The sequence below is a fragment of the Phascolarctos cinereus genome, unplaced genomic scaffold (genome assembly GCF_003287225.1).
Source record: "Phascolarctos cinereus isolate Bilbo 61053 unplaced genomic scaffold, phaCin_HiC Scaffold_8;HRSCAF=390, whole genome shotgun sequence".
Classification (NCBI taxonomy): domain Eukaryota; kingdom Metazoa; phylum Chordata; class Mammalia; order Diprotodontia; family Phascolarctidae; genus Phascolarctos; species Phascolarctos cinereus.
Genome location: NW_027556291.1, coordinates 61,300,150 through 61,312,902, shown reverse-complemented (window position 1 = coordinate 61,312,902; position 12,753 = coordinate 61,300,150). Strand labels below are relative to the sequence as shown.

Here is a 12,753-nt window from a genome sequence, read left to right as displayed (position 1 = left end):
AGCCTCCCCTGCCCCCTCCTCTTAACTTTGCTTTTCCCAGTTTTTAACTTGGGGCTCCCCTTAGACCTCCTGCTTCCCATCCTCCATCTACCCTGTCCCAGGCCCCTGGACTTTGCTGGCAAAGAGACTGAGTCTTAAGGAAGCGGGGCCTATAAATAGCCTCCTTCTCAATGACCCATGGGGCTCCAAGGGGAGACAAAGGGGGAAATGAGCGAAATGGTCCCTTCGCCACTTTGGGCCCAATCTTCTTCCCCCCACACCCACTGGCTGATGCCCCCTGGCAATTCCCCGAGAGTTTCCAACACCCTCGTCTCTACCCCTCTTTTTTTCTGTAACCTTGGCACCAGAAGCTGCCAACACGGTCTCCCAGGGGCCTGAGGCGGCCAGCTTTCTTTTGCCCTCTTTTGCTGGTTTGGGAAGGAAGCATTTGGTCCTGTTAGCTCTCCAAAAAAGTATGGGAGTTGAGGCCTGTTCCTCCCGAGCATTTCAAGATCACACAGGATCAAATGCTCCAAGTTCTAGAGCTAGAAGGGACCTGAGAGGCCCTCTGGTCCAAGCCCTCTTTTTACAGATGGGGAAACTGAGGCCCAGGGAGGGGAAGGGACCTGTCCCAGATTGTACATAGGATCAGAAATTCTAGAGCTGGAAAGGGTCTCCGAGGCCAACTAATCCAATCCCGTCAACTTACAGAGAAGTAACACTTACTGTGTGACCATATGCGAGTCCCTTCGCCTCCCTGGGCCTCAGTTTCCCCATCTGTCAAATGAGGGGTTGGACTAGCTGGCCTCTGGGATCCCTTTTGCAGCTCTAGACTGAAGAGCCAGTAAAGCCCAGGGAAGGGATGTGATTTGTCTAAGGTCACACATCGGATCACAGGGTCATCGATCTTAACACAGTGACTGGCTCACAATAAATGCTTTTCATTCATTTGCCATTATTTTAGAGCTGGGAGGACCCTCAGAGGCCATCTAGTCCAATTCCCTCCTCTCACAGGGGTGTGCTCAGTCGTGTCTTAGTGGCAAAGTCACCCAGCACCCTGTTGCTCTAGCCCAGAGATCATCCCCCATCTTTAATCTTAGGCATGATAAACCTCCAATAAATGGGGTTAGAAAATGCCAGGAGGGTGTGAGCGTGGGATACTGCTCCCATTTTACAGATGAGGAAACTGAGACACCGAAAAGTTGAGCAATTGGCTCAAGATCCCAAAGTCGAACCCCTTCCATTCCTGAACCACTAGCTTCAAAAACAACAAAAAGACAAGCCAGACCCGATCACCTCTGTGGGCCTTGCCAGCCCCAAGCCTCTGATGTTATTAGAATTGATGATTCTTTCAATGTTTCTGTTTTCCGTCGGCAGCCCGCCTGACAAAGACCCGAGTACGGTGGGACATGAATAGTGTAGCACTTCACGTGGCGATTTTAGATTAGACAACACAAATTAAGTACTGGCAGACCTCTATTAACCTGACTGCCCAGGGAACGGGCTGTTCTGGGTAATGAAATTCTCTGATTAGCCTCTGGATAAGTATAAACTCCCTTTTGTCTCACTCCTGGTCGCTGGCAATCTTTCGATGATGCCTGAGTCCATTTTCTTGTCTTAATAAGTGGAGTCCAGTCAGCATGAGCTGAATCTTTGCTGATTAAAGAGTTTTCAAGGTCTCAGGGTGAGAACTCTTGTCTCTCATGCATCTACACTCAGGGATCTGCAGTACACCAGGAAGAAGCAGGAGACTAGGCAGGGTGTGAATAGGGCTCCTCGCATCCCTGGGCATTTGCTTGTCCCCTAATTAGGTCCCCGATGCCAGCTTGCTTTCTAGTCATTTGCCCCTAGAATTTTCCTAAAAGCCACATCCCACATGCCAGTGAAGTAGCTAAGGATGTCATTGGACTGGCCTCTAGTGAGCAGCAGCTTAATGACGATGCTATTACTACTGTGATTGTGACTACATCTTCATGGCTTGCTGGGTATGATATCTACCACAATGTTACAAATGACATGCTGAGAAACCACCAAGTTAAACCCATGCTTGGCAGCCAATGACTTTCAAGGACTGGCTGGGTGGGTACCTTCTAGAAATGATCCGATTGACTGGAGTGGCCTTCCCCAGCATTCCCCACACCCCGGGGACATGCTGGTAAATGTTTAACAACCGACTCTCCAGGAAAAACAAACAACAAAAAAAAACCCATCAGTGTACTTGACACACTCTTCAGTTTTACCTGCATTATCAACATTTTCTCCATCACTTTCAAAACAAACAAGCAAGCCTTGTTTCCGGCCTGTAAATGGTCACACTGAAAATTTAACAACCAGCTCTCCTGAGCCTGTTCCACCTGGGTATCCCAGGTGAATTCTCTTCTTCTCTCTGCCAAGATTCAGCTATGATGTAGTGGACAGAGAATTAGGAAGCCCTGCTACCATGCCCCATGTCTGCTCAATACTGACTGTGTGACCTCAGGTGAGTCACTTAACCTCTCAATGCTCTAGGCAAGTCTCTAAGCCCAGAAATGGCAGAGTAGCTGCTGATCTGCATTGGTAAAGGAAGTTTTCTCATCCGGGAGTTCCCTATATTAATGAAATGTCAGCGCTAAACCCTAACCCTTTGCTCGTCCACCTTCATCCTGCCAACGCTTGGAGAACAATCTAGAAGGCACTTGAAGGTAATAGTTTACCCCTAATCATAGGACTCTAGCTCCCAGGAGGGCTTGAGGGACCCCTCCAGTCCATCGCCTTCATTTTACAGAGGAGGAAACTGAGGCCCACAGAAGGGAAAGGACTGGCCCAAAGTCACATAGGTAGCAAGCGGCAGAGGTGAGCTTTGAACCAAGAGGCAGTAATCTTTCCACTGTACCAGCTACCTTTCCCTTAGACATTTGTCATAGAAAGGTCATGAGCATCTGGAAAACGAAGGGGTCAAGCCAGCAGCTATGTAAGGTGTCTTCCAGATCTAAGGAAGGGATTCTTACTTCTGCCCCATCTACAAGAAGCTTATGCATACATAGGCATTCCCTAACAACACTCCTGTAAGATGATCATAACTCAATCCACCCCAATTCACTACAACTAGCATTTGATAAAGCCACCCTGGTGGGTGCCTAGTACCCCATTCTAGAGCAGATAATAAAGCAAAGCGGGCTGTGAGGGAGAGAAGATGTCTGAGGCCCTTCCCAGCACTCTAGGATTCGATGCTGGCTCTCAGACACCCTTGCAGATAGACGTCTGTCATCGATAGATTGTGAATGTTAGCAGAACTCCCTAGGAAGCCCAGCCCAACCCCTCCCCAGAGTGCAGTTAGCCCTACACTCAATGATTCCCAGGCTGGGTACCACACAAGGAAATGCAAGCACCAATTTAACACTGATTCAACTCAACTAACAAATAGCAAATTCACAGTTCTTCTGTATACTGGGCCTTGGGGACGCAAGGATAACATAAAAAGCAATTCCTGTCCTCTAGGGGATTTGTGACAACAGGTCAGCACAGACAAGATCATTTGGGGTGGGAGAAAGCCCACCCAGTAAGAAGGTGTGCTGGGCCACCACCCGCTGGTCCTGATTCCAGGCTAGCTCTCTGGCCCTCCTCCACGTAACACAATTTTTGCCCCCAGCTTACAGATCCTATCTTCAAAAACCTGAAAGCAACCTTTAGAAGCTACCCACTTCAACTCCTTTGCTTTACAGAAAAGGAAACTGAGGCCCAGAGTGCTTATACTCACATAGGTAAGAAAGAGCAAAGCCAGGGGCTGAGACTCAGTTCTCTGAGTCTGAGGCTAGTGCTCTTTTCATACAGCTGGGAAGCTAAGCTATCAGAGACAAGGGGGAAGACACTTCCCCAGCTAGTCAGTCACTAAGCATTTATTGTTGTTGTCATTCAGTTGTGTCCGTGACCTCGTGGACCATTCTGTCCATGGGTTTTCTTGGCCAGGATATTAGAATGCTTTGCTATGTCCTTCTCCAGCTCACTTTACAGATGAGGAAACTGAGGCAAACAGGGTGAAGTGACTCTCCCAGGGTCACCCAGCTAGTAAGGGTGAGGCCAGATTTGAACTCAGGTCTTCCTGACTTGAGGCCCAGCGCTCTATCCACTGAGTCTCCATCCTTCCTGCCCACCTGATCCCTTGTCCCCTTGTCTCAAGGTCCGTATTTTCCTCTACTTCACCTAACCACTACCTCATCCCATCCAGCTGTGCACTTCCCCTCCCCCCCAGATGTTCAGTCATTCTGCGTGCATCCCCTTCATTGGCCTAGTCAACATTATCTATGGCCTCTGCTAGTGGGTCTAACATGGGACAGCTTAGCCCAGAGGGGAGGAATCTGTGGCCTTCTAGGTCCTCAAATGGCTCTCTAGGTCCTCAAGTGCGGCCCTTTGACTGAATCCAAACTTGACAGAACAAGTCCACCCCTGGTCTAGCCCCTGTTGCCTTCCCTTCCCAAGTCCCATAGCAAGAGGGGCCCTCACTCCAGAGCTGTCTTCCATTCTTTCTTCCCTTCCTCCACCCCCAGCTGCCAGGGCAACATCCTGGGGCAGGAAGGGAGAGCAATCATTTCTTTGGGAACAATTTATAAGGCAAGGAAATGCTGACTCTTAAACTGCTCTCAGACCATAGACAGATTAGGGAATTAGCTAATTTTAGTCAATGAAATTTCAGGTAGTGCTTTATTGTTTGGTACACGTTACTTACTGCATGCCTCTTTCAAAGGGCTTGGAACCTGAGATTGACCAGCATGTCCTGGCCATAAGATCATACATTTAGGGCTGACAGGGCCCTCAGAGGCCATACAGTCCAACCCCTCCTGTTACTGAGGAGGAAACTGAGTCCCAGAGAGCTGAAGGGAGCAGTGTGAGATCACCTACAGAATCCTAGTCCTAGAGCTGACGAGACCTTCAAAGGTCTTAGAATCCAATCCCCTCCTGGGACTTTAGGGGAAACTGAGGCCCAGGGAGCTTAAGGGACCTGTGTTAGATCACCCATGTGCTTCCAGATTCATAGCTGGCAGGACCCTCCAATAGCCACTCCTGCTACGGAGGAGGGGAGGTTTAGTGACTGCTATGAGGTCCCCCTGGGATCCGCTATTCCTAGCTGGCCCCCTAGACTTGTTCTACTCTCATCTCACAGAGGAGGAAACTGAGAACCGGGAAGGAGAAGTGATTTGTCCAAGGTCACCCAGGTAGTGATAGAGGTTAGATCTGAACCCAGGTCGTCTGCCTACAAAATTCATCATACTTTCTCCCACCCCACCCTAGGAATCAGTCCTAGGCTTCCTGCTTCTGAACCCAGTGTTCTAGGCAAACAAGGCTCTGAGCTGCATTTTCAGCTTTGACGAAATGACAGGCCTTCAGCTTGAGCTCAGTTGGAGCCTTGCCCAGGATGTCTGTGCCAGGCACCTGGTCAGAAGAAATAGCAATCACCTTTGTTGCTGATAAGAGGTCCTAGTACTTTTCCAGTTGCATAGATTTCACAAGATTTTGAGCTGGCAAGGACCAGAAAAAAAAGAAACTGAGGTCCAGACAGGGGAATGGCCTGCCCAATGGCATACTCAAGTCAACTGCGACGAGAATGTGTTAAGCACCTTCTACTGGCAGGATGGCCTAGTTTGGTCCTGGGTCTAGGAAGACAAAAACAAGACAATCCCTGTCCTCAAAGCTCTTCCATTCTGCTGCAGCATGCACCAGACACATACAGCTTGGTAAGGGAGATCTGCAAAGAAAGCCCAGATAAGGTAGCATCTTATCTCAGTCTTGAGAAAAGCGAAGGAGTCTAAGAGTTGTGTCCAGTCAGTGAGAGGCTGAATCACGAGATCCTATATTTAGAGATGAAGAGAGGCCTTAAAGGCCCAATCCTCTCATTTTACAGAGGGGGAAACTGAGGCCCAGGGAGGTAAGAGACTTATCCAAGGTCACATAGGTAGTCTGTGTCAGAAGTGGGATTTGAACCCAAGCCTTCCAACAACTCCAAAAGCCAGTGCTTTTTCAAATACTGTACCATGCAGCCACGTGTCCTTGGATTCCCAGGCCCCTGATGTCTCCATTAGACCATATCCCATTAGACCACTGCCTTGGTCCCCGGCCTATTGAGCCCTGATTCATGGCTAGCTGGATTGGTGTAGAGCTAACCTGTCCTCGGGTTGCTCGGTCCCTGCTGCCTGGACGTTCCACTGAGAGCCACTAGGTGGCCTTGCCACAGAGCAGGATCTGGAGGGCAAGGCCCTCGGAGTAACTTAAGGACTTGGAGAGTCAAAATAGATTTCAGTGGAAAAAAATAACTGTAGCTGTTATGAAGCAACAGGCTCCTTGTGTCCCCTGCGGTTAGGAATCTCCAAAACTTGTTGTTTTTTCCTGAAGGAGCCTCCAGCGTTGGGATGCACTGGGCCCCGTGCGGGCTCTCCCTAGCCAGCAGGAAACAGGCTGCCTTTTGACTAGGGCTGGTGTTTACTGTTGGAAAGAAACAAGGGGAGATACTGTTTTAGAAGGGACACAGACAGCTCTGGGCAGGGTTGATTTTGCTTCCTCTGCACACTGTAAACCCTAGGCAGTATAGACGGATAAGGTGAAAAGGGCAGCCGCCTTGCAGTTAAGAAAATTGGGTTTGAATTCTGCTTTTGGCGATAATCAATGAACCTGACCCAGCCACTGAGTCTCCCTCCGAGCCTCATTTTTCTCTTTTGTAAAATGAGGATGAGCAATCAGCCGATCAGTTGACAGGCATTTATTAAACACCTACTAGATGCCAAGTATCATGCTAATACAAAGACAAAAGCAAATCAGTCCCATGTACATATAGTAATAATAATGATGATGATGATGATGATGATGATGACCATAGCTAATACTTATATAGCACCTACTATATGCCAGGCATTGGGCTAAGTGCTTTACAGTTATCATCTCAGTCAATCCTCACAACAGCCCTAAGAGGTAGGTGCTGTTATTATTCCTATTTTCCAGATGAGGAAACTGAGGCAGCCAGTGGTTAGGTACCTTGCCCAGGGTCACACAGTCTGAGGTTGGATTTGAATACCAGTCTTCCTGATTCTAGGCCCAGCACTCCAGTCACTGCAGGTAGAAGCGTATACAGAACATAGGCAAAATAAATATCAGGGCATCTGGGGGGAGACCATGTGATACATGTACAAGGAGCTTCCAACCTGGGCTACACTTGCTCCTGGCAGATAGAAGAAGCTTGGCAAAGCATAGAGAGAATGTTTGGTAAACAATTATGTTATCCTAGTAAAAATCAGTGTATTCTATTCTATACAGATACATGGTAAACTGTCAAATTTAGTTCCTTTCATAATGACTACAGGGTACAGGAGGATTTATTGAGAGCCAAGGGGTGTGAGTGAGGACAGAAAAAAGTTGGCATCTCCTGGTGTAGGGATAGAGAGCTGCCCTTGGAGTTAAGAAGGCTTGGGTTCCAATACTGCCCCTGCTACATACTGGCTGTGTAACCTTGGGCCGGTCCCTTCCCCACTCTGGGCCTCAGTTTCCTCCTCTGTAAAATGAGGGGCTTGGACTCGATGGCTTTTGAGAGCCCTGACAGCTCTAGAGCTAGGCTCCTGTGTGTGCCCTTGTCATAAGCAGAGAAGTGAGGGAGTTAGGTGCGTAAGGAGAACAACAGTGTGAGGTAGGAAATGGTGGAAGAGGGCAGTGTCTGGCCATGAAAAGGTCTCTGTGGGTCCTAAGACATTGGCTCCCCAGTCCTAGAGTTGGAAGTGACCTTGGAGCCCAGAGTCTGACCTCCCTCACTTTATTCAGAAAACACTGGATTCGTCCCCAAAGGGTCATACATAGATAGATCTAGATCCCGGCTGAGCTCTGAGATACTGGAGGAGAGAGGATACCAGTTTGGGATCCAGATTCAGGTTCAAATCCTACCTCGGACTATGAAATTTTAGAGGAGAGACTGTCCAGTACTCATCTGCTCACTTTACCAGTGAAGTCAGGTGGCTTGCCTAGAGTTCGAATCCCACTTCTCATACTGACTGATCATTTGGGGTGAGTCCCTTCTGGCTTTCTGCGCCTCAGTTTCTTCCTGGATCAGAAGCAGTGTTGGACTGTGTCAGAGGTCCTTAACCTCTCTGTCTGTGAACTTTTGTTTTTAATACTTTGATCACAGTCTTTCAATATAACCGGCTCCCTTTTTTTATGCATTTATGCATTCTCATTCTGAGAAGGGGCCCGTAGGCTTTCCCCGGCTGCCAAAAGGGGAGGGGCAGAACGCCAAAAAGTTCGGAACTCCAGAGTTGGTTGTATTTATAGAGAGAGGGCACCTTCCGGCCTTTAACAAATTCTGAGGATATTAGAAGAGTCAGCATGTACTGGGGCTGGCACTTCGGTAGGCAGGAAATAAATGATGTTGGGTGATTAAACAGCCGTAGAAAATGGCTGGCTAATCTTAAATCTCTCCCCCACACACTTGGCCCTCTGGCCGGAATGTGCTGCATAGCTTTCATGCAATTTTCACTGAAACGCAGTCATTTTACAGATGAGGAAACTGAGGTCCGAGAGCTAAAGTGACTTGCCCAGAACCAGTCTCCCTTCATTTTACAGAGGAGGACCAGAAGATGAGGTGACTTGGTCCCAAGGTCACACAAAGAAAACTCCGGAGGAGCTGTCTAGTTCTCTTCCCTCCTCATTTTAGGGGGTCTCCGGTCAAGGTCAAATGCATTATGGTCAAATGCATTGTCCGCTTGCCCACAGCCTCGCCGGGCGTAGCAGTGAGAGGAAGGATTCGAACCAGGGCGTCAGTGTCCCAAGCTGGCACCCAGCCGATTGCACCATGTCTTGCACCCAGCCGATTGCACCTCAGAGCGGCTTTCCTGCCCAGGGGGTAGAAGTGTGCCTGGGAATGCAAACTGCCCCCTCGCAGGCTAGGGTTGCGAGAGCGGGGCGTGGCCTCGCGCGCTTCGAAGCCGGGCTGTAGGCTTATTTGCATGCCGCCTGACGCTATGTGACGTCACAGGCTCGCCCTCTATAAAAGGCCGGTTGCTCTGCGCCTTCGCCGAGTTCGGGCTGGGTACTCGGGAGGGCGTTGGTGTCCGAGCGATCTCTGTGTGGCCCGTGGTGCCCTAGCTGCCGCCGTCGCTGTCGCCGTCGCCGCCACCCCCGCCGTCGCCGCCACCCCCGCCGCCGCCGCCGCCCAAGCCACACACGCCCCCGGCCCGCCGCCCCTCCTGCCTTCCCCGCCGCCCCCCGAGGGCCCAGAAGGAGAGCCGCCGCCCCGCCACCCCTCGAGCCGCCGGGCAGCAGAGGCTGAAGCACTTGAGCCATGAGCTCCGAGATGTACCAGTCCCCGATGGAGGTGGCTGTCTACCAGCTGCATAACTTCTCCATCTCCTTCTTCTCGTCCCTCCTGGGGGGGGATGTGGTCTCTGTCAAGCTAGACAACAGGTAACCAGCCCGACTGCAGCTCGCCCGGGGGGCTAGCGGACCGGCCGCCCTTGGGGCTGCGGCGCGGCAGTGCAGAACCATCGGGGTCAGGGTCAGGGTCGGGGTCAGGGTCAGGGTCAGAGCCAGTCGAACTCGGCTCGGGGCCTGGGTTGGAGCGCGCGATCGAGGTGCCAGGGGACGTGAGGGGGGAGAGCGGGCGGGCTCCAGGACCACGACCGAACGCCTGGGGGCGCTGATCCCGGTACCCAGGTGAGGGGCGGGGGACACCCTGAGGGGTTCCACAGCAGGGCGGCTTTGTGATGGGTTCCTTTCACTTTGTGTCTCCTCAGTGCCTCCGGAGCTACAGTTGTGGCCATCGACAACAAGATCGAGCAAGCTATGGTGAGTCCCGGGTGCACCCCGCAATGCATTCCCCCTCTCCCCAGCACTTCCCCCCTCCCCCCCTTCGAGTCAGCATTACCCCTCCCCCAGTTCTGCTAAGACCACTGAGGTAGGGCCATGGCTCTCAGGTAGCTCACTGGGACAGAGTCCAAACGTAGGAGAGGGGCCTCCTGGGGTGTTCTCCAGAGCTACCTGACTAGGGCATAGCGGGGCAGGGTAGGGCCCGCCTTGGCGCTGCCATCTGGGTGAGATTCCCCCTAGACATGGATGGCTCGCCTTTGTCTGAAGCCTGCACTAACAAAGTGTGGAGGAGCCCCTGCTGCAGTCCCTCTGCAGAGAACCCAGAGCCCTGGGCAGAAGGCAAGGGAACGGAAGCAGCCCTTCCACGCTGGAATGAATGCTTCTACAGGGTGGGCTTGGGGCTGCTAGGCACAGGGTAGGTGTTTGGTGGTCCCCCGTGATTAAGGGGAAGGGACCTTGGGTTCCCCCCAGGAGATATGCGGGCTGCTCCCTGTACTTGGCAGCCAAGTGACTGCATCAGATGCCACGGGTCCTGGGGCAGTGCACACGGCCAGCCTCTTGTCACAATGGATGCAGGAGTCCTGGCCAGGAGATGAGGTCGGACTGCAGTACAGCTGCATATTTAATGCTCTGGCTGACAGAAATGTAGGTAGGGATCAAAATAGCCAGGTCATTATTGAAATGTTCAAGGAAAGCCAGGGAGGAACCTAAGCTCTGCCCTGCATAACCATATGGACACATCATCCCCAACCCCATAGAATGTAACCTTCTGGAGGGCAGGGACTGCTTCATTCTCTTCTCAATATCTCCAGTCCCTAGCACACATAGTAGGCTCAGAGGCTGCAGTGCCAACGAGACCCTGGCATCCAGGTGAACCAAAAGAAACCCTGTCACCCCAGCCCTGCATCCTGGCAGCATTCCCTCATTAGAAGCCTTGCAAGATGTGGGGGGCCAGCTTGGATACAGGGAGTCTTCCTTCTGTATCTCCTTGCCCAGTGTCTGGAAGCCCCACCCCCACCCCCATCCCTTAAACTGACAAGAAAGACACCAGAGAAGTAAGTAAGCCTTCAGGACAGGTTCTCCAGGTTAGTAGTGTCTGCAGGCGAGAGTGCCCAGACCAGCGGTGTGTTTTAAGTAATGAAGTGTTTGGTTCGGGCTTTGTTTTTGTCTGTATAGGATCTAGTGAAAAATCACCTGATGTATGCAGTTAGAGAGGAGGTGGAAATCCTGAAAGAACAGATCAAGGAGTTGGTGGAGAAAAACTCCCAGCTGGAGCGTGAGAACAGCCTTCTCAAAACCCTCGCCAGCCCTGAACAACTGGAGAAATTCGAGTCTCAGCTGAGCCCTGATGAGCAGACCACCCCTGTTGCCACCAATTCACCTGAGCAGGATGCAGGCTCTGCCGTGTAAGTGGCTCTGTCCTGGGGGTGGGCAGAGCCACGGAACTTTTTTCTACCTAGCTCCTTAAGAATATGATTTTTTTTTCATCCCCAAGTATCATCTCACATAGAGAATTGCCCAGCTTGCATCAGCTGGTGCTGAGATGTTCTAAGGGCAGACCTTCATGGGCCCGCCCTAAGTGTTTGACCTCTGAAGAAAGAGCTCTTTTTGGAAGCTGAGTTACACGAGGAGATGATACCCCAGCTCACACCCACTGGCCCCAGGACAACCAAGGCATGCACCTTGGCCATTCCTGAAAACAGAACAGGGCTGTATGCGTTGTTGTCCTTGTGGTTTTGTTGTTGTTTTTTTTTTTTTTAACACAACCTGTTTTTAAATGGAAACCAGCAACAGTTAAGACAGGGTCAGGCTTCAGCTGAATGGCCCCAGCGGTTTTCTTAGTGAGTTCTGCTTTTTTCTCTGTGGTACCTCTGTGGCAGCAGACGGGGCCCACTTTTTGACGCCCATTCTAATATCTTCAAGAGTGGGTCTTTACTTGTTGAAATGTAGACTGAAATTTCAATAAACTTTTCTAAATAGAAAATTGGAGTTCTTTTAATGTGGAAAAAGCAAAGGGTACTGGGACCAGGGGAAGGGAGTGGGGGGGAGGGGAATAGGAACGGGTCCATGGGGTGTCTAGTGTTAGAGCTTTCCTGGCTTGGGTGGCTTTTCATACCCTACTCCAAAGGCAGGGGACTGGGGGAGGAGAGGCGGATAAGGAGGAAAGTCCCTCACTGAAATGGGAGAGAAATTTTTGAACTCACTTCTACTTGGGCCCCCCAGGCTACCCTGTACAGGTTTCTGAGGGACTGATGGGGGAGTAGTTAGGAGGACAAATCCTTGAAGAGGCTGCCTAGCATAGTATTGAATGTCTTCAAACCCAGTTAATGCCTTAATGCCCAGCCCACATCATGGCCCTTCATCTTTTCAAAGAAACTTAGGGGATTCGGGCTGGAGGTGGGAGAATCTCTCACTTGGACGTTCCTGACTCAAATCTCAAGGCTAGATGTCCCTGGAGCAGCCCAAACTCAGGAAAGCCGAGCTGACCCCTCTACTTCCCTGAATCCCAAACCTCTGGGTGACCATGAAGCCACTATTTCCCTGGCCCCGCCCCACCCCAACAGTCACCCGACCCAGACATTTCATTTTCCTTTTAACGTTCATTCTGTACACCAGCTTATTCATCCAGGCCCTGTTCCAAGGGGTGGAGAACCTGCGGCCTCCAGGCCACAAATCCAAACAGATCTGTTCTATGACGTTTGGATTCAGTCAAAGGGCTGCACTTGAGGACCTAGAGGGCCACATGTGGCCTCGAGGCCGAAGCTTCTGTACCCCTTGCTATTCTATCCATTGCCGAGTTTCCACTTTCCATATTCTAAAATCCAATAGAAACATTTTCTGCCCCCAACCCAAAGACTGTTGCATTTGCTACAATAGCTTGCTTGGTCAAATCCAAACTTCAGACCCAAGCATTCAAAGTGGCAAACATTAAAAAAAAAACAAACAAACACAAAGTAGCAA

At 50.8% G+C, this 12,753-nt stretch overlaps 1 protein-coding gene across 3 annotated transcripts in view; it reads left to right on the top strand.

Annotated features, from left to right (window-relative positions):
• The window catches only part of TSC22D3 (TSC22 domain family member 3), an 80,187-nt gene extending 68,411 nt beyond the window's left edge, over window positions 1-11,776 (top strand). Inside the window, exons 1-3 of one of the 3 annotated variants that reach the window (XM_078147721.1) lie at window positions 8,998-9,390; window positions 9,720-9,771; window positions 10,969-11,776. In XM_078147721.1, the coding sequence (XP_078003847.1) occupies window positions 9,269-9,390; window positions 9,720-9,771; window positions 10,969-11,202 (408 nt within the window). In that variant the 5' untranslated portion in view covers window positions 8,998-9,268 and the 3' untranslated portion in view covers window positions 11,203-11,776. The other 2 variants (XM_020967272.2, XM_020967273.1) reach the window with 2 other exon arrangements.
• The last annotated feature ends 977 nt before the right edge of the window (window positions 11,777-12,753 follow it).